We start from the raw sequence: 18,612 nt of genomic DNA on the forward strand, positions 1-18,612 counted from the left end.
TAGTGCCTGGTACTCGGGTAGACCGACAGTTGCAACCTCGATCGGACCACCAACAGTGCTCGACAAAACACAGTTATGTATGCGATCAAACCGGGCTCTCCATCATCTGGTGGGACAGGACGGTTGGTGGCCAAAACCCCGTTTGCCACTCTTCACGTCTGGGTATAACCAGATCAGGAGAGAATCGAGAGGGGGCAAGTAGACAGATTTGAACGGCGCGGTGAACTCTCAGGCCTCGCAAGTTGCAGCCTGCCAAGGAAAGGCCCAAGACGAGCCAAGGATGACATGTCATTGGCAGAGGGACAGCAGGTTGGCGTTGTCAAGCGCGGAAAGCCCGCCTAGACCACGCCTAGAATCCCGCTCTTGGCACCTCCGCGCCCCCGCCAATCACCGCGCGGTGGCAACTCGCGGCCGAGTCAACGCCGAGGCCAGTCGTGTACGTCATGCGGGCTCAGCAGGGAGTCGCGAACACAATGCCAAGCTGGTCCGCTTGAGACCGAGACGTGGTTGAGCGTCGTGGTTGGTGGTTGGCAGGAGGTTTCCCCAGACTACACGACCGCGATAGTCTGACAATCGGAACAGTTGCCAATGAACCCCGTTTGCATCGATGCGGCGTTTGCCAATGCCGTTAGTCAAGGATATATAAGTGGCGCGGAGACCCCGCAAGAGGGAAGAAAGAAATCACAGTTGGGAACTACGTGTACCTAGAATCAAGAACGAGAATCAAGACTCAGATAGATTCTCACCACGTATCTTGGGAATTGCATCTGCTCTTCTCTGGTGTATGGACTCTCACTCCCTCGAGGATACCTTCTACATGACCCCCCCTTGAGTGAATCGTCCCCTAGAGGTACACATCCAACTTTGACTCGATCGCTTTCCCAAACCGACGCGCATTTGCTCCGAGTTGAACTCCCTAGACACCCTAGCGATGTCTCGGGAGAGAACTGATTCCAAAGGCACCGATGCGGCAGCTGATGTGAACTCACAGCAATACCTATCCCAGCCGGCTCATAGCCTTACCTTTGAGGATGTCATCAACCAGTTGGGCACCAATTCAGACGATGGCCTCACCTCTGGGGATGCCCATCAACGTCTCGACAAATATGGTGAAAACATGCTGGAAGGAGATGAAGGTGTCTCCTTGGCCAAGATTGTTATTCGACAGATTGCGAATGCCATGATGCTCGTAAGTGCCCGAACACCACAAACTCATCGCGCAGGACTAACCCCATTATCCCGGTAGGTCCTGATTATTGCCATGGCTGTCAGTTTTGGCATCCAGTCGTGGATCGAAGGCGGTTTTATTGCGGCGGTGATTGCCTTGAACATTGTCGTTGGAGTATACCAGGACTTCGCCGCGGAGAAAACCATGGATTCACTACGCTCACTCAGCTCTCCTACGGGCGTGGTAACTCGCGATGGCAAAACGGTGACTGTTCCCGCCAACGAGATCGTTCCTGGAGATATGGTCGAGCTGAAAGTTGGCGACACGGTCCCAGCAGATCTCCGGTACGAACCAACGCCTCATCCTGTCTCACTGAAAGCACCACTAACCCGGAACTCCTAGATTGGTCGAAGCCTTCAACTTCGAAACCGACGAAGCCCTTCTGACTGGAGAGTCTCTCCCAGTACAAAAGGAATCCGAATCGACATTCGATGCCGACACCGGTCCTGGAGATCGACTGAACATTGCTTACAGCTCCTCCACAGTGACCCGTGGACGGGCGAGAGGTGTCGTCGTTGGCACCGGCATGAAGACGGAAATTGGGGCCATCGCAGCCGCCCTGCGTGGAGGCGACTCCAAACGACGCCCAGTCAAGCGCGGGCCCGAGGGCGAAACCAAGAAGCGATGGTATATCCAAGCCTGGACACTGACAACCACCGATGCCATCGGCCGCTTCCTTGGTATCAACGTGGGGACTCCGCTGCAGCGCAAGCTGTCCAAGTTAGCTCTGGCGCTTTTCGGAATCGCGGTCATCTTCGCGATCGTTGTTGCTGCGGCTAATGACTGGCGAGGGGACAACGAGGTGATAATCTACGCCGTGGCTACCGGACTGGCGATGATCCCGGCTTGTCTGGTGGTGGTCCTGACGATCACGATGGCGATGGGAACGAAGCAAATGGTGCAGCGACATGTCATTGTCCGCAAGCTGGATTCGCTTGAAGCGCTGGGTGCGGTCACGAATATCTGTTCCGATAAAACCGGCACTCTCACGCAAGGACGTATGGTTGCAAAGCGAGCCTGGATTCCATCGGTTGGAACATATTCAGTTGGATCGTCCAATGATCCTCTGAATCCCCAAGAGGGAGACTTGAGCCTGATATGCGAAGCGCCGATTAAGCTCGACTCGAATTCTAAGGAGGCTGAGCCCGCACGACCTGCTGATTTGCTCAAGGACAATCAACCCCTAGAGTCGTTCCTCAACGTTGCGGCCATGGCAAATCTAGCTCATCTGCACAAGTCAACAAATGACGAGTGGCAGGCCCGAGGCGAGCCCACGGATATTGCTATTCAGGTATTTGCCTCCCGGTTCGACTGGGGTCTTGATCGCTGGACCAAGGGCGAGAAGCCTATCTGGGAGCAAAAGGCCGAATATCCCTTTGACTCGAGTGTGAAGAAGATGTCGGTCATCTTCGCTCGGTCCGACGAGAAAAGCCCAATGATGGTCTTCACCAAAGGGGCAGTCGAGCGCGTCCTAGATTCCTGCACAAATATCACCTGGAAGCCCAATGCGGCCCCCGTGGCTTTAGAAAACGATATCCGAGATGAGATTCTGGAGAACATGGAGGCCCTCGCAAAGGAGGGCCTTCGAGTACTTGCCCTCGCCGGCCGGGAGCACAGTAGTGATGGGAGAAGCAAAGAGAGCGATGAGCCACTGGCACGCGAGGATATCGAGAAAGACTTGACTTTTTACGGCCTGATCGGTCTATATGATCCTCCCCGCCCCGAGACAGCCGGCGCCATCAGCCAGTGCTACAAGGCCGGAATCTCCGTCCACATGGTCACCGGCGACCATCCAGGGACTGCGCGAGCCATCGCCGCTCAAGTTGGCATTATTCCGCCAAACATGGATATGGTGGCCAGGGACGTCGCCGATGCGATGGTCATGACTGCGAGCGAATTCGACAAGCTCTCCGAAGACGAAATCGACGACCTGCCCACCCTGCCGCTTGTCATCGCTCGTTGTGCGCCAAACACCAAGGTCCGCATGATTGAAGCCCTGCACCGCCGAGGTCGCTATGTCGCAATGACTGGCGATGGCGTGAATGATTCACCATCGCTGAAACGGGCTGATGTCGGCATCGCCATGGGCCAGAATGGCTCTGATGTTGCCAAGGATGCCTCTGAACTGGTCCTGACCGACGACAACTTTGCTTCTATTATCAATGGAATTGAAGAAGGACGTCGCATCTTTGACAACATCCAAAAGTTTGTGTTGCATCTTCTCGCAGAGAATGTTGCTCTCGCATTGACTCTCCTGATTGGACTGGCCTTTAAGGACGACACCAACCAATCGGTGTTCCCCATAGCGCCTGTGGAAATTATCTGGATTATCATGATTACCTCCGGTCTGCCTGATATGGGCCTGGGAATGGAAATTGCTGCGCCAGAAGTGATGGACCGACCACCACAAAGTGTAAGTGTTCTGCCTGAGCTCTGTTTGTGTTTTCCCCTGCAGCCAAAAGACTGACCTCAATTCGCAGAAACAAGGCATCTTCACCTGGGAGATCATCATCGACACCCTTGTCTACGGTGTCTGGATGGCCGCGCTCTGTCTATCCGCCTTCTCCCTGGTCATGTTCCGCTGGGGCGACGGCAATCTTGCACAGGGCTGCAACACCCAGTACAACGACCCGACGGTGGACTACAACTGCGACACGGTGTTCCGCGCGCGTGCAACAACATTCACCTGCATGACGTGGTTCGCGCTCTTCCTCGCATGGGAGATGATCAATCTGCGCCGCAGCTTCTTCCGCATGCAGCCCGACTCCACGCGATACTGTACACAGTGGATGCACGATGTCTGGCGCAACCAGTTTCTCTTCTGGGGCATCATGGCGGGCTTTGTGCTTGCTTTCCCGATTCTGTATATCCCGGTCATCAACCGCAGCGTCTTCAAGCACACGGCCATTTCGTGGGAGTGGGGGATCGTGTTTGTTGAGACAGTGCTTTTCTTCTTGGGAATTGAGGCTTGGAAGTGGTGCAAACGTGTGTACTTTCGACGCCAGGCACACAGGGAAGCGCGAGAGGATCGGCGACGAGGTGAGAGCCGGGGTCTAAAGGATTTCAGTCGACATACCACGATGAGTCGATCAGAGACACAGGCGACTAGCGAAGTCAAGGTCGAGCAGTCGATGGTCTAGAACAGCCTGATGGTAGTACAAAGGAGTAGAAATATTTTACTAGGTACACCTGTAGTTACACGGGCAGGTATGTGTTTCATAGACAGGGAGAAGGTAGCCTTGACAAGCATATCTAGACTAAGTGCGCCACTTGAATTTGAATCAAGGCAAATACTGCATTGTATTACAATCACCACGCAATGGCCATTTTAGCACGAGAGGGCTCTCCGAATAATCAGAGAGAATCTGCACTTGGCAACCACCCAAAGAAAGTAAAGAGGTCAAGCAGTAGGAGATCTTGAAACCTGGTCTACTGGATATAAGAACGGTATATGGAGAAATCCACACACAATGCCCAAACCGCCCCCGGAAATTCTTTTTTTGTGACTGCAAATACCTATGTTTCGTAAATAGACACTGTATAAAAGAAAATCCATCACAAGCTTGCTTTTATCCTTGATGTAGAACCATCTAACCACGACTGAATTGTCTGAACTAGACCCTCGATCTCTTCTTCCGTATTACCAGCATGCAAGCAGATGCGGACTCGCTCTTTGCCTTTCGGTATCGTAGGTGGCATGATAGCGCGGACCACGAGGCCAGCTTGCTGGCAAGCTCTTTCTAATTTCCGGGGCTGCGATGTTCGCAACGAAAAAATTGGAGATGTGGGGAAATGGTCAATCTCGAACTTGACGGATTGGTGTATTCGAAGAGAATCCAAGCGTTCTCGAAGATGGCCGATCAATTGTTGAACCCGTTGTTGTAACTGTTTCTGTTGATTAGACGGTGTACAGAGTTGTGGAGGGAGCTCACCGTACCAGCTCAGTTTCCCCCGAGGTCAATAACTCGTAGGAGGTACGTATGGAGGCTAAAAATGGAAATCCGAGGGCAGTGGTATAGATCAGGCTGCGTGCATAGTTGATCAGGTAGTCCCTTGTTTCTTGCCCACAGAGAACCATTGCTAGTCGGGATATGGTGTTAATGGCAGTCCCATAGGTGTTGAGCATCTCTTGGAACACGTACCTCCATGGCTCGCCATAGCTTTGCCAAACGTATGCAGGCGGATAAACATGCGATCCTGCACGCCGAGTTCCTGCACTATACCCGCGCCGCGAGGACCGAAGACGCCTGTCGCGTGCGCCTCGTCGACAATGAAGTACCCGTTACCACTAGGAAGTAGTTCATCTACGACTTGGACAAACTCCCTGATCGGGGCGATATCACCATCCATACTGTATATGGACTCGATGACGATGAAGACATTCCGTATACCGCTCTTCACCTTTGCGTCCCGCGTAACCTGCGCTTCCAAAACCTCTCGCAGACCTTCTGGGGAGCTATGAGGGAACGGCTGTCGGGTGTCCGCGCGCGAGAGTCGCATGCCCTCACGAGCACTAGCGTGGACCAGTTCGTCGTGCAGGATGAGGTCTCCGGGTTGCGGAACGCTGGAAAGAACGCCGACGTTGGCATCGTATCCAGAGTTAAACAAAAGTGCTGTCGGTGCCCCATGGAACCCTGCCACGAAGCGCTCGAGTTCTTCGGCATAGGCTGAGTTACCATCCAAGAGCCGCGACCCGCCGCTGGCAAACGGGAACGACTCGGGTGCATTGTTCAAATGAGCTAGGTAGCGATCCCTGTAGGCCGGAGATGTTGACAGGGACAAGAAGTCATTAGAAGAGAAGTCCACTGCAGCCCGCGGCAAAACAGTCAGTCGGCGACGTGCCGATTTGGCTTCGCGCCGGGCCAGCGCGGCCGTGAACGAGTCGATCAGCGTCATTGCATTTGGCAGTGCTTGGGACTGGCTGGCGGCGCGCGATCGTGAATCCATCGAGCGACTTTGATGCGAATGAGTGGATGTACTCGCCAAAGTTGTTTAAGCTCGGGCGTTCCTGGATCCCGCACTTTTGAATTCTTAGCTCCAGCGCGGACCGCGGGCTGACAGGATGAAATCCGGGGTGAGGCTGGCCAGTGAGTATGAAAGATGAGAATCTGTACGCTGGGGAAGACGCCAGGGCTGCAGAGAGCTGTCGCATCAAGCGCCCAGAGTCAATTCTGACTCCATCGTGTCTAGGCGAGACCTGTCAATCCTGGCTCACCGGCTCGTTGGGACGGGACGACTCTCAACGGGGAAACTCAGCTCGATTCAACCTCGGTGAAAGGGGAAGAGTGAAGAAGGTGGAGCTGCGGCGCCGTCGTGATTCGCCAATTGATGTTGACTTGCCCGCTCGAAACCGCGTCCGGAGTTGACTTTAGACACTCCGCATTGGCGTCATTGCGAGCAACGCAGCTTGCTTCTCGCTTCTTGCTGTGCGCATTTTGACACTCACAATGGCCCCGGTCGGCGCAGGGCTTTGGCGCAGCTTACGCGCTCATCAGGTCTACGGCGCCAACACTGACGTCGGTAAAACAATTGTCTCGACGGTACTGTGCAATGCGGTCCAGCAACGAAAACAGAGGGCTGCGTTTTTGAAGCCGGTGTCGACGGGCGCGTTGGATGAGGCGGACGACCAGTAGGTAGCTCTATCTTTGAATCAAGCGATAATGCTGACCATCTTCGCAGGCATTTGGAGCGATATGGGTCTGGGACATTGACCAAGTGCCTGTACCAATTCGATGAGCCTGTGAGCCCACATTTGGCTGCAAAGCAAAAGACCGTGAGTCGAGTTATTTTGCAATGATTGAGAGCACCACTAACAAGCGTAGATCCCTCGGGATGATGACCTGCTCACGTCGATCCACAAGACGTTATCTGCCTGGGCCCGCTCCGACATCGACTTTGCTCTGGTCGAAACCGCTGGAGGTGTGCATTCTCCAGGTCCCAACGGCAATTCACAGGCGGATCTGTATCGTCCTCTCCGACTGCCAATTGTCCTCGTGGCAGACTCGCGCCTTGGAGGGATTTCTTCGTCGATATCGGCGTATGAGTCACTGTTGCTCCGCGGATACGATATTCAGTCCGTATTATTATTCCGGGATGAGTATTATCAAAATCACGAATACCTCCGCAACTACTTTCAGAAGAAAAGTATCCCACTGGTTCCCTTGCCGGCGCCGCCCACTCGACCGACGCAGGTAGATGCCGACTCACAAAAGAGGGACGAGGAGGCAATGTTCGCCTACTATCATCAAGTAGCTCAGGAATCCGAGATTTTGCAGCTGCTCGAGGAAATGTCTGTCAGGAACACAGAAAGAATCGAGCGGTTGGATGGAATGGCTGAGAAAGCTCAAGATTTGATCTGGTATCCCTTCACTCAGCACCAGGGCATGCAACCCAAAGACATTACCGTAATCGACTCCGCCCACGATGACTATTTTCAGACTTTTGGATCCAAGGGCCAGTCGAGCACTGATAGCGAGCTGCGGCCAACCTTCGACGGATCAGCGTCCTGGTGGACCCAGGGGCTAGGCCATGGAAACCCCGAATTGTCTCTCTCTGCTGCCTACGCCGCTGGTCGATACGGACATGTCATGTTTGCCGGCGCAGTGCATGAGCCGGCTCTATCTCTTGCGGATCGCCTGCTGAAGACACTTGACAACCCGCGCTTCACCAAGGTGTTCTATACGGACAATGGCAGTACTGGGATGGAAGTCGCCGTGAAAATGGGTCTCCGTGCCGCGTGCGCTCGGTATGGATGGGATGCCAGTCAGGAGAAGATCAATATTTTGGGGCTCAAGGGCAGCTACCATGGCGACACTATTGGTGTCATGGACTGCTCAGAGCCATCTACGTTCAATCAAAAGGTCGAGTGGTACCGTGGTCGTGGTCATTGGTTTGATTTCCCTCTGGTTAAGATGGTTGATGGGAAGTGGAAGATCGAGATTCCTGCGGAGCTTCGAGCAGATCTGGGCTCAGATGCCGGCTTCGAGTCTCTAGATTTAGTGTTCGATCTCAACGAACGGCTAGAGTCCGATGTGGCGCAGCGATATAAAAAGTACATTCATCGCACGATTGAAAATCTGGTGCAACACGAAGGGATGAAGTTCGGTGCGTTGATCCTTGAGCCTGTGATCCTAGGTGCCGGAGGAATGCTCTTCTGGTGAGTATCAACTGCTTTTGTGACGCATCGACACTTTCGATGCTATGGATTGCCCATCGCTAATCTCCTTATAGTGATCCACTGTTCCAACGTTGCTTGACTGATGTTGTCCGCGACTACCCCGAGCTCTTCTCCTCCAACGCTTCATCGCCGAAGACCGCGCCTTCCTGGTCTGGCCTTCCTGTCATCTTCGATGAGGTCTTCACTGGTCTCTACCGTCTCGGACGCCCAACGTCAGCTTCATTCTTGGATGTGCACCCAGACATTGCCGTCAACGCAAAGCTTTTAACCGGCGGTCTCATTCCTCTCTGCACGACCGTAGCCAGCGAAGAAATTTTTGATGCCTTTTCAAGTCCGGAGAAAAGCGATGCACTCCTTCACGGTCACAGCTACACAGCCCACGCAGTGGGATGTACCGTCGCTTTGAACTCGCTGCGTACAATGTCTCAGATGGACGTAGACGGCTCATGGAACGGATACCGGGCTGACTGGCAGAGTCAGCCTTCCGCGTCATCAGGCGTGTCGACTCCGCAGGTCTGGAGTGTCTGGTCGCAAGTCCTCCTGCGGGACTTGTCCTGCGCGCAGACGGTAGAGAGTGTCTTTGCTATTGGGACTGTGCTGAGTATCTCCCTCCGGGATGCTCACGGCGGAGGTAAGTTTGGATATATGCACCACTTGGTGAATGTCGAATCTAACAAGATGATAGGCTATACATCCAACGCTGCCAAGGGTTTGCAACATGAATTGGCCGCAGGCGGGGACCAGTTCAATGTGCATTCACGGGTCCTAGGTAACGTTCTTTACTTGATGTCTAGTGTTACGTCTAAACCCGAGTCACTGCAGGAGATGGAGAAGTTGCTTCGCTCCGCGCTGCTGTAACGAATACGAATGAATGTTGATGCATCCCTCTTCAACATTGGAGGCCGTTATACACGCCTATGCTACTCATTTCGGCAGATCAAAATCCAGGCCTTTATAAAACCCCAGTGAATCGTAGGTAATTCCACAAGGTATATAACTAGGCATCACCAAGTAAATACATACGAATGCATGCACAGAAAATGTGCACGCTTTCGACACTGCTCACAGGGTCCAACACTTTCATGGCCCAGGGCAGCGGTATGATATGATTGCCAAAGCCGGTAAAGCGTTGGCGGCCAAGAAATTCTGGCTTCGGGCAATTCCCAAGAACATTCAAGAGCATCGCATACGATGGGGATCTCACTTCCCCCGAAGCTCTAGGGCTACAGACAGTAGTGTCAGTTCCTTCTACAACAAACGCCTCGACGTCTCATTGGGCAGGAACTCCCAATGCCTCTAGAAGCTCAACCCCACACCCATGCACCAAGAATTGGACACCCGACGCCCCTCGGCTTCTACCGAGGTGTCACTCGTGGGCGAACTGCGATGGGGGCTTCGAGTTCCCCCACCAAGACGAGTGGACCTACGCACTGCTGTGACCCGTCATCGAAGTGAGGGCGTCCGTCCCATACCCGATTCACCTGCACAGATACAATTTCGTTATCCTAGCCCAGGGGAGTGGAAGGTATAGTACTGAGATCGCTTCGCTGGCCAAATCGCTCAAAAGAATCACGGCTGCATTGCCAGAAGACAGATTCCTGATCATCCCAAGGCGGATAACCCTGGTGGGCGGCTTATGCATTGTCATAGTGCACAAGGGCCCACCATTCGATTTGCGAAGCCGTACAACTGGACCAAGGCGTGGATCGACGACGACAGATGAAAGGATAATGGTGATAGTTGAGACTTGTACCAGTCCGCATTCAGCATTGAGAAGGATGACTCGGAAATTCCAGTTCGGGATTTGATCATCCCTTGCGGGAACCATGGTTGCTTGCCTGTGAGGACAGCCTCGAAGGATTGAAAAACACCTCGATACAATGTCAATACAGTTGCCATCAAGGATACTATCCTATTCCATCCAAGGCGACCAAGACCCGTTCCTAGCCACTTGGTGAGCACTATCAGACATCCCAACCCGGCTTGCACAGCGACAAGCGGGGGATGCGTGAAGCCCCAACATTGAACCACAATCCGAAGACCGAATGCACTAGCACTGCGGGCTAGATCCGAGGGGTATGAATGCATGAGTAATAGAATCCTTCATCTGCGGGCCCCAATCCGCGTCGACGCTCATTGGCACCCGAAATAAATGCTGTCGTGCCCTTCTTGGTAACATATGGAGGCCGGAGCTTAACCGCATTACCCTGACTAAAGAAATCTCTTTCGTTGGTGGCGGCGACACGCTTCCATCCGCTCTTGCTCCACGGTTGGAGTCAGTCATCACTTGGCTGCGGGCGAGCCTGCTCAACAGCCTTTTCTCGCAAACCCTCCGGAGAGAGAACGGGTTGACTTCTATCGACCACAGAAATAGAATGAGGAATCTGGCCCGTTTCACGCAATTGCACCATCCGCGCATGCAGCAGTAACTCATAGCCCTGCATGTCCACTCCTTCGATGTTGAGATCGGGGAATGGACGAGTCCGGCTACCATCGGGGACCCGACATTCTTGTTATCTAATAGATGGCCGAGCCGAGCGGGCGATTGGCCCACCGACGCAAATAAAGTGGGCAAGCCGATCCACTCGCCGCGCCCGGAAGTGGATCGTCCACGCTTAAATCTGGCCGATCTGGGCGGAGATGGTCGTTCTTTGCATCACCACGCGGGACCCTGCCATTTTTTCTCTCCATATTCGAATATGCAATGGAAATACATTTCGTCCTGATAACGCCTGATAGCTCCCGCTTTCCAGAACTCCGAGCCCCGGAATTTGCCCCGTTGGATTTCCATATTCATCCATAGTTGGTAATCCTCGCGGGGGCACTCGGTTGGCGCATGCGACGTTGAACTCCACCAAGACTAGCTCGGCATTTTTTTTCCATTTGCACACATACATATCTAACCTGGGGTTCTTGCTTTGGATTCTCTCTTGTCCTTTACCTTCTCTTGTCGCTTCTTCCTGACACCCCGTCAACACTACCAGTATGATTCTCGACGGTGTCACTCGGCAGGCTGATCCCATCGAGGCCGAGGCGGGATGGAACGAAAAGTCGTTGGAAGATGAGAAGGCCGAAACGCCGCGCTATGTCGACGCGTTTGGCGATGAAGCAAATGCAGAGGTGAAATACAAGACTATGGAGTGGTGGTAAGTTTCCGATGTACCTATATATCTTCGCTTCTAGAAAGCCGTGGAGTCTAACGATTGCTGTTCAAATAGGCAAGCGGGAATGTGTAAGTTTATTGCGACATGTCGATACGCTAGATATCTCTTTGGGGGGCCGTGATCTAATGGAGACCAGTCATGATTGCCGAGTCTGTTTCCTTGGGTGTTCTCTCATTGCCAGCTACGCTCGCTGAGCTGGGTCTCGCACCGTGAGTGGTTCAAGCCTCGAAGATAGCGAATCAATCTGACTGGAGTGTGTTTAGGGCGATCGTCCTGATCATTGGACTTGGTCTTCTGGCCACTTACACTGGATACGTCATCGGACAATTCCACCAGCGCTATCCTCATATCCAGAACTTGGCCGACGCCGGTGATGTTCTGCTGGGTGCCTTTGGCCGAGAGCTGTTTGGTATCGGTCAACTGCTGTTCTCTATTTTCATCATGGGATCGCACATCCTGACATTCAGCGTGATGATGAACACTATTACCGAGCACGGCACCTGCACTATGGTTTTCACCACTGTGGGTTTCGTGATCTGCATGGTGTGCTCCCTGCCTCGTACCATGAAGAATATGACCTATATCTCCTGCTGCTGTAAGTCTGCTTACCTCGACACAGCTATCCTCTGCTGCTAATCATCTCCGCGTCCAGCTTTTGTGAGTATCTTGACTGCTGTGTTGATCACCATGATCGGGGTCGGCATCCAAGATCATGGCTATACCACCATCAAGGCGACTGTAGACACCGACCTCTACCGTGCCTTTACTGCCGTCACCAATATTGTGTTTGCCTATTGTGAGTAAAGCTGATAGCGCGTACATAATGGGATATCTAACTCCTCTCGCCAGGCGCCCACGTCGCGTTCTTCGGTTTGCTTGCAGAAATGAAGAACCCAAGAGACTTCCCGAAAGCTCTTTACATGTTGCAGACCTTTGAGATTATCTTCTACACTGTTGCGGCTGTCGTCATCTACTATTACGCAGGTCAATCTGTGACCTCTCCGGCTCTAGGATCCGCAGGTCCGGTCTTGAAGAAAGTTGCATACGGAATTGCCATTCCTACTGTACGTGTCCGCTCTAAAATTCTCGCGATTTCTGGGTACTAATAATGGCAGATCGTTGGTGCTGGTGTGGTGAACGGCCACGTTGGTCTCAAGTATATCTATGTTCGCCTTTTCCGCGGGACCGACCGCATGCATCGCCGTGATCTGTTTTCGATTGGCTCATGGGTTGCCATTGGCCTGACTTGCTGGATTATTGCCTGGATTATTGCCGACGCTATTCCTGTTTTCAGCGACCTTTTGAGTCTTATTGTCAGTGATTTCGATGCCCTACCCTACTATGAGTTCATGTTGCTGACCATTGGGATTTTCATCTCTCTAGAGCTCTCTTTTTGCCAGTTGGTTCAGCTGTACGTTTTCTCCCATGCTTGGTGCTGGGTACTAGCCAGGAACTAACTTCTATCCTAGATGGCCTTGGTGGTGTTTATTGGCTTCACATCAACTCGGGACAGTGGTTCTCTTCTCTCCCGAAAGATTTGCCTCACCATTATCAATATCCTGATTGTTTGCATCGGTGCTTGCATGGTATGTGACAGCCGAAGAATTCAAGATTCGAAAAAGCTAACAAAACACGCAGTGCGGTCTTGGTCTCTACGTCTCTGGTAAGGCGATTCATGATGATGCATCTAACAACAGCTTCTCCTGCGCTAGCAACGCGTAGCTGCGCTATGCCAATTTCTCACCGTTTATGTGATTTATGTGCCTATTGTGGAGTGTCTATTACATAGACCTTCATCCATTTTATGTATATAGGATACGTTTCTGTTTTGCATTAGGCGTATCTGTTTCGGAAGTTACGGCCTCTCGCGCGAACCAAAGCATGCCTTTCTTCACAAGGAACGTATATATCCCCTCCATTTACTTGTATCTTATTTTCACTCTTGAATCAAGGTATATCTTTAGGATTACCAGGGACGATATAGACGACATGCAGACGAGCCTGGTATAGCCACTCCAGATGTCATATTCCCGGCTTAATCTCATCAATGCCCTAAGCAGCTCGGGGCAAATTCCCGCCCTCGTAAGGAACTGGACGATTCTCCCTCGCCCAGATCTGTTCTTGATTGCTTCTGTATGGCGGAGGAACCAACCCGTTGATCTTCCACAGTCTTCTATCCGTCTGAGCAATGTGATACTCAAAATCATAGCCCTTGTCCAACAGATGCGGTTTCATAATTTGGTCCAAACGGTCCGTGGTCCGAACATACCTCGCGTTCACATCCGAGACGTAAACAGCGATGTGGATGATAACAACCCGAACAAAAGGACTCCCCGTAACAGGTCTCTCCTTTCCGCCGACGTAGACGTTGTCGCTGTCCATTTTGTAGAAGTGCGTCACGACGTAGAACGCGGGTAGCCCGAGTTCGAGGTACATCTTGGTGATATCTGCGGCGAGAGCCTGTTTGGAGGCGTCATCTTCGAAGGTCCCGTGGGGATGATAGATCTGCCAGAGCGGCATGGCGGATTTTATTGGTGAACTGGAGGGGCCGAGGACGATATTATGGATGGGTGGGTTGAAAGATTGACGACGCTGGGCTTGGAGTCAGCACGCAGAGCATCCGGGAAGTCTTCCTTACTTATTTACCCTTCCCATGCAGCACAGTGCCACTCATTTGTAGCCGTGGGATTCCGGAGTCTTCGGGAATATAGAGGGAAATGCCCCGGGATGAGGGGTGGAAGTCGACCCGACTTGCAGCCTCGGTGAGATTTGTGCTGCTTGTCTCTGTGAATGGAAATGGAGATTGGTAATCAAGGTTGAACAAGCTGTCTCTTCCAAGTAATCTTTGAGTCTGAGCAAGGAGAGTGCCGATGAAATTGACTAGCTAGGTAAAACAGACGATTATTCAACAACCCTCCAAGGTTGCAAGTGTAACCATCTATATATATGACTGGTAATTTTACTGATGACCCAACAGATATCTAGTCCATTCCCCCTTAGTTTTGAAAACATGTTGGGGAATACTGGTTGAATGGAATTCGTGAATATAATCTAGCCTGAAGCATTGCAATCATGAACACTCATGTGCCCTCCCATGATCACCATAGCACCCGTTTCGTCAAGAGTGAAAATCAGAACAGCGGCATCTTCGCTGTATTGATATAATCTACATTTCCATCTGCAGACTCAATACGTTCGTGGCAAGTACCAAAGATGCGGTCCCAGAGACGCGTCTGCTTGCCGTAGTTATGGCTCTTTCGCCATCCTTTGCGGTGGTGAAGGTCATGGTCCTCAATAACAATCTCACAGTCAAGCATCTGTAGCAACCAGCTCAAAGTCGACGGCACTGTAAGATGCATTCGGAGACCACTATGACCGAATACCTCTGCAAACGCGACGTACTGGTGGCAGATCCACCACTCGTAGAATCCCATCGGCAAACCCACCAGTCGAAGACTGAGATAGGTCAGCAGAGGGACGCCGACCATATCGAAGAATTCCTGCTCATGGTCTGCATATGCGGCGAGCAAGGGGTTCGGATGTTTCGTCAGATGGTGGGTGCGGTGGAACTTCCAGAGAAAGCCCACGTCGTGCATCAGAAGGTGGTACCAGTAGAACCAGAAGTCGAGCACGATGCCGTAGAGGCCAATTTCGAGAGGAAGCCATACCCAGCTAAGCTGGGTCGGTAGCAGATTCTGGTTATAGGATAGGTATATGGCAAGGAGGAGTCGCGAACCGGTCGTTTTGTATAACGAGGCCACGACTTTGGCAACACCGACATCTGGTACGCCATCGCGTTCGTGTTTATCACCATCTAGGAACCCGTGGGTATGACCGAGGCGACGTAGAACGTGCACTTGGTAGATGACGGTGGCGTTGAACGCGAAGAAATAGAGGTTGAATGTCGTAATAGGGCCGAGAGTGCAACCAGTCCACATCATGTAGGTCTGATGGAAGAGAAGGGGCAACGCCGAATAGAATAGAACCCATCGTTGCAAAGGCCACTGGGGCATGTAGGGAATCTTCTCATCCTTGGAGTGTACTGGCACCTCCTTGTCCAACTCGATAGGGTGAGCGTTAAGAAGCTCCAACGCCCAGTGGCTGTGTGTCCATTCTTTGCGATCTGCCGTGCGCCAGGTTGATTTCATTGAATCCTTTGGTACTGGTTTGGTATCCATGATTGATTGTGATTGTTCTTGCACTGGTCGACATCGTGGAGGCTAGGTAATGTTTATATCACTTTTAGTCGGACGAAGCCACCGGCATGACGGGGCCGCATGTGAAGCAGTTCATGATGCGAAACCATCTTTGGGGGTAGATCTGGCTTCCCCAACAAAACTTCCACATCAAATGAAGATCCGATATAGAGGGCCCCATTGGGACCATACTGGAACCGAAGCGTCAATCCCACATGCGAACTGATATCGTCCCCGCACAGACAAGCCGAGGCCTTCTCGGACAATCACCGCAAAGATGTCAAATTCACAATTGTTTAGAGTCATAGAAGACCAGAAAAGGAAGTAAATGGCCACTGTATACATACATGTCGCTGCGATTATGCTGCGCTTGGTGATGCAAGAGAGACGCGGCGATGCATAATGTAGCCTCGGTCCCAGCCATCGTGATTGCCAAGAGTGAGCGATCTGTATTTGCAGCCGTTGGGCATCTGCACACCCTCTGGGGCTTCGGTAACATGATCTTCTTTGATCAATCAATTGGGCCTCGAAGTCTGTGATGAATTGATTGGAGAGGGTCAGCTGTGCTATACGCAGAACTCCTGAGGGTAGAATGGGCTAACCACGGGGGATTAGACTGTGCCAATGGATGATCTCTGACGATGATGAAGGCCAGCTATATGGATAGCTGTTCGGCTGGAAAATAAGAAGCGAAAGAGCCAAGAAGCAGGAGCGCAATATGTCGAGTGCATTGCCGAGATGCATCTGTTCACACATCAGGAATGTGACGATTCGGAGGAAATCCACTTTCACTCGCTCATTAGTCTCGAAGGTCTTGTCTGTTTCCGCTTGGTTGTTGAGGGAGGGACTGTCTAAGATCGAGTTCGAAGGTAACTGAGGCCGAGGAAGATCGAGGTATTTCCTGGATGCCCGCGAGCGACGCAAAGCGAGTGGAAATGGGCCATATGAAGATCGTAACACTGATCACCATCGACGAATGCAATCGCAGTGAAACCATCGTAGCGCCAATCCCAGTTTCAGTGAGGATGTGGACGACGACGTCTGAGATGTATTAGACGAGGTGGATGACATCCAGTGTGCATCTGCCTACCTGGCTTCACTTTTCAACACCTCCGACCGTGAAACCCGCAACACATCTGTATATGAACCATGGAGTCTCAAGTCCTGATTGTCGGCGCCGGTATCTTTGGCATCAGCACGGCTTACCATCTAGCCAAGCGATCCTCGAACCCGTCCAACATCACGATTCTGGATCGCGCGTCTCCACCCTCCGGTGATGCTGCATCGACGGACATCAACAAGATCGTTCGGGCGGACTACTCCAGCTCGCTCTATATGGAACTGGGGTTCGAAGCGATCGAAGCCTGGAACAATTACCCTCTCTTTGTCAACGCGGGCGTCTACCACCAGACTGGATGGATCATGATGGACGAGGAGAAGAGCGATGTTGCGGAGCGCATCCGTGCGAACTTTCGAAGCAGCGGTCGCCCTGATCCAACTCAAGACATGACTGAAGACGAAGTCCGTGGCAGCTGGGGTGGGGTGCTGAAGGACGCCGACCTCAGTCGTTTTGGCTCGTACTACTTCAACCCGCAGGCTGGATGGGCGGATGCCGGGCGCGCTCTACGAGTGATGGCTAACGAGGTCATTCACATGGGAGTGCGATACCAGGTCGGCGAAGCGAGTCGCATCGTGCTGGCCGAGGGGGGAGTCAGGGGTGTTGAGACAACGGCTGGCGACGTGTATACTGCAGACAAGGTCCTCTTATCTACGGGGGCTTGGACGAGCCATCTGATGGCCCCGGTGGAAGACGAGCTGAAGATGGCCGCTCACGAAAGAATCGAGAGCCAGTGCTCAGCGGCCGGGGTTTGCGTCGCGCATTTTCAGCTCTCTGAAGCTGAGCGCACGCTCTACGACTGGCTGCCTGTCTACGTGTATGGGGGAGACGGTAGGGCGCAGATTCTTGAGTGCTTGACGAAGTCGCGCTGACTGTTTCGATCCTACAGGCGAGATTTTGCCCCCAACGGCCTCGGGGATACTCAAGTTCACGACTTCCAACTCGTTTACGAACACAATCCAGACAACGACTGGCCATCGCATCTCCGTGCCGCCGATGACCAACCAGCAGGAGGTTCCCAAGAGTCTGCAGACCGAGTTGATTGATGCTATTCGACCCCGTCTGCCACAGCTTTTCACCGGCAATCGCAAAGCCGAGTACTATCGTTTGTGTTGGGATGCGATCACTCCAACTCAACACCCGGTCATCACCCGGCACCCTCGTGCAGAGCTATCGAATCTGTACCTTGCTATCGGAGGCTCGTTCCACTGCTGGAAATTCCTGCCTACGATTGGGCAATACGTGGCCAACATTCTGAACGGGACCAGCAACGGGCCCGACCGTGACGAAGCCTGGAAGTGGAAGCAGAAACCCCAGGGCCGAGGCGTCCACGATAAGCTCATCCCAACCAAGGAACTCGCCGACTACGGGGGTTGAGCAGAGAAGAAGGGTCTTCATTATGAAAGGGGCTTCAGCACCAGAGCCGAGGCGCGCCATTTATGCTCCCGCATAATGACAACCTTTATCCCCGCATCACGACTTGCTCTCGCAAGTCTAGGAGCAGCAACGTAATTGAGATGCAAAAGCGGCTCTCGGTTAGAGAAGCGTCTAGAGGCCCGACTGTGCCGAGGATCATTTTGTTGGAGCGGCGGTCGGATGTGGAGCTTCTTTGTCTCCTCGCCAGTCTTCTTCGCTGGCAACCGTTTCTTTGTTACTCTTGTGCGACGGCAAAAATCTGATAGGAGAGATTTCTTCCATGAATTTGCTCTATCAAGCTTGATTCCCTTTTC

At 52.5% G+C, this 18,612-nt stretch overlaps 7 protein-coding genes across 7 annotated transcripts; 4 read left to right on the forward strand and 3 right to left on the reverse strand.

Annotated features, from left to right (window-relative positions):
* Positions 1–931: 931 nt before the first annotated feature.
* N7459_001607 (cation-translocating P-type ATPase) lies at positions 932–4,368 on the forward strand (the record flags this gene model as incomplete). Its single annotated transcript, XM_056940792.1, has 4 exons — positions 932–1,189; positions 1,247–1,512; positions 1,571–3,641; positions 3,709–4,368. 4 exons carry the CDS (start codon positions 932–934, stop codon positions 4,366–4,368), a joined length of 3,255 nt encoding a protein of 1,084 aa, XP_056805072.1.
* A 415-nt stretch (positions 4,369–4,783) lies between these two features.
* Positions 4,784–6,175, reverse strand: N7459_001608 (aminotransferase class I/II-fold pyridoxal phosphate-dependent enzyme; the record flags this gene model as incomplete). The annotated part of the gene is made up of 3 exons (XM_056940793.1): positions 4,784–5,113; positions 5,166–5,308; positions 5,371–6,175. 3 exons carry the CDS (start codon positions 6,173–6,175, stop codon positions 4,784–4,786), a joined length of 1,278 nt encoding a protein of 425 aa, XP_056805073.1.
* Positions 6,176–6,675: 500 nt separating this feature from the next.
* Positions 6,676–9,263, forward strand: bioDA (adenosylmethionine-8-amino-7-oxononanoate aminotransferase; the record flags this gene model as incomplete). The annotated part of the gene is made up of 4 exons (XM_056940794.1): positions 6,676–6,857; positions 6,908–7,001; positions 7,051–8,384; positions 8,459–9,263. 4 exons carry the CDS (start codon positions 6,676–6,678, stop codon positions 9,261–9,263), a joined length of 2,415 nt encoding a protein of 804 aa, XP_056805074.1.
* A 2,127-nt stretch (positions 9,264–11,390) lies between these two features.
* Positions 11,391–13,291, forward strand: N7459_001610 (uncharacterized protein; the record flags this gene model as incomplete). The annotated part of the gene is made up of 9 exons (XM_056940795.1): positions 11,391–11,551; positions 11,624–11,637; positions 11,706–11,778; positions 11,833–12,164; positions 12,222–12,365; positions 12,419–12,633; positions 12,685–12,980; positions 13,083–13,155; positions 13,208–13,291. 9 exons carry the CDS (start codon positions 11,391–11,393, stop codon positions 13,289–13,291), a joined length of 1,392 nt encoding a protein of 463 aa, XP_056805075.1.
* Positions 13,292–13,621: 330 nt separating this feature from the next.
* On the reverse strand, positions 13,622–14,089 carry N7459_001611 (tautomerase family protein; the record flags this gene model as incomplete). The annotated part of the gene is made up of 1 exon (XM_056940796.1): positions 13,622–14,089. The coding sequence occupies one exon, from the start codon at positions 14,087–14,089 to the stop codon at positions 13,622–13,624; it is 468 nt and encodes a 155-aa protein (XP_056805076.1).
* Positions 14,090–14,700: 611 nt separating this feature from the next.
* Positions 14,701–15,747, reverse strand: N7459_001612 (sterol desaturase family protein; the record flags this gene model as incomplete). The annotated part of the gene is made up of 1 exon (XM_056940797.1): positions 14,701–15,747. One exon carries the CDS (start codon positions 15,745–15,747, stop codon positions 14,701–14,703), a length of 1,047 nt encoding a protein of 348 aa, XP_056805077.1.
* A 1,167-nt stretch (positions 15,748–16,914) lies between these two features.
* On the forward strand, positions 16,915–18,259 carry N7459_001613 (NAD(P)/FAD-dependent oxidoreductase; the record flags this gene model as incomplete). Its single annotated transcript, XM_056940798.1, has 2 exons — positions 16,915–17,713; positions 17,772–18,259. 2 exons carry the CDS (start codon positions 16,915–16,917, stop codon positions 18,257–18,259), a joined length of 1,287 nt encoding a protein of 428 aa, XP_056805078.1.
* Between the last annotated feature and the right edge of the window lie 353 nt (positions 18,260–18,612).

The sequence above is a fragment of the Penicillium hispanicum genome, assembly GCF_028827665.1.
Source record: "Penicillium hispanicum strain IBT 35686 chromosome Unknown utg000001l_segment0_segment0, whole genome shotgun sequence".
Classification (NCBI taxonomy): domain Eukaryota; kingdom Fungi; phylum Ascomycota; class Eurotiomycetes; order Eurotiales; family Aspergillaceae; genus Penicillium; species Penicillium hispanicum.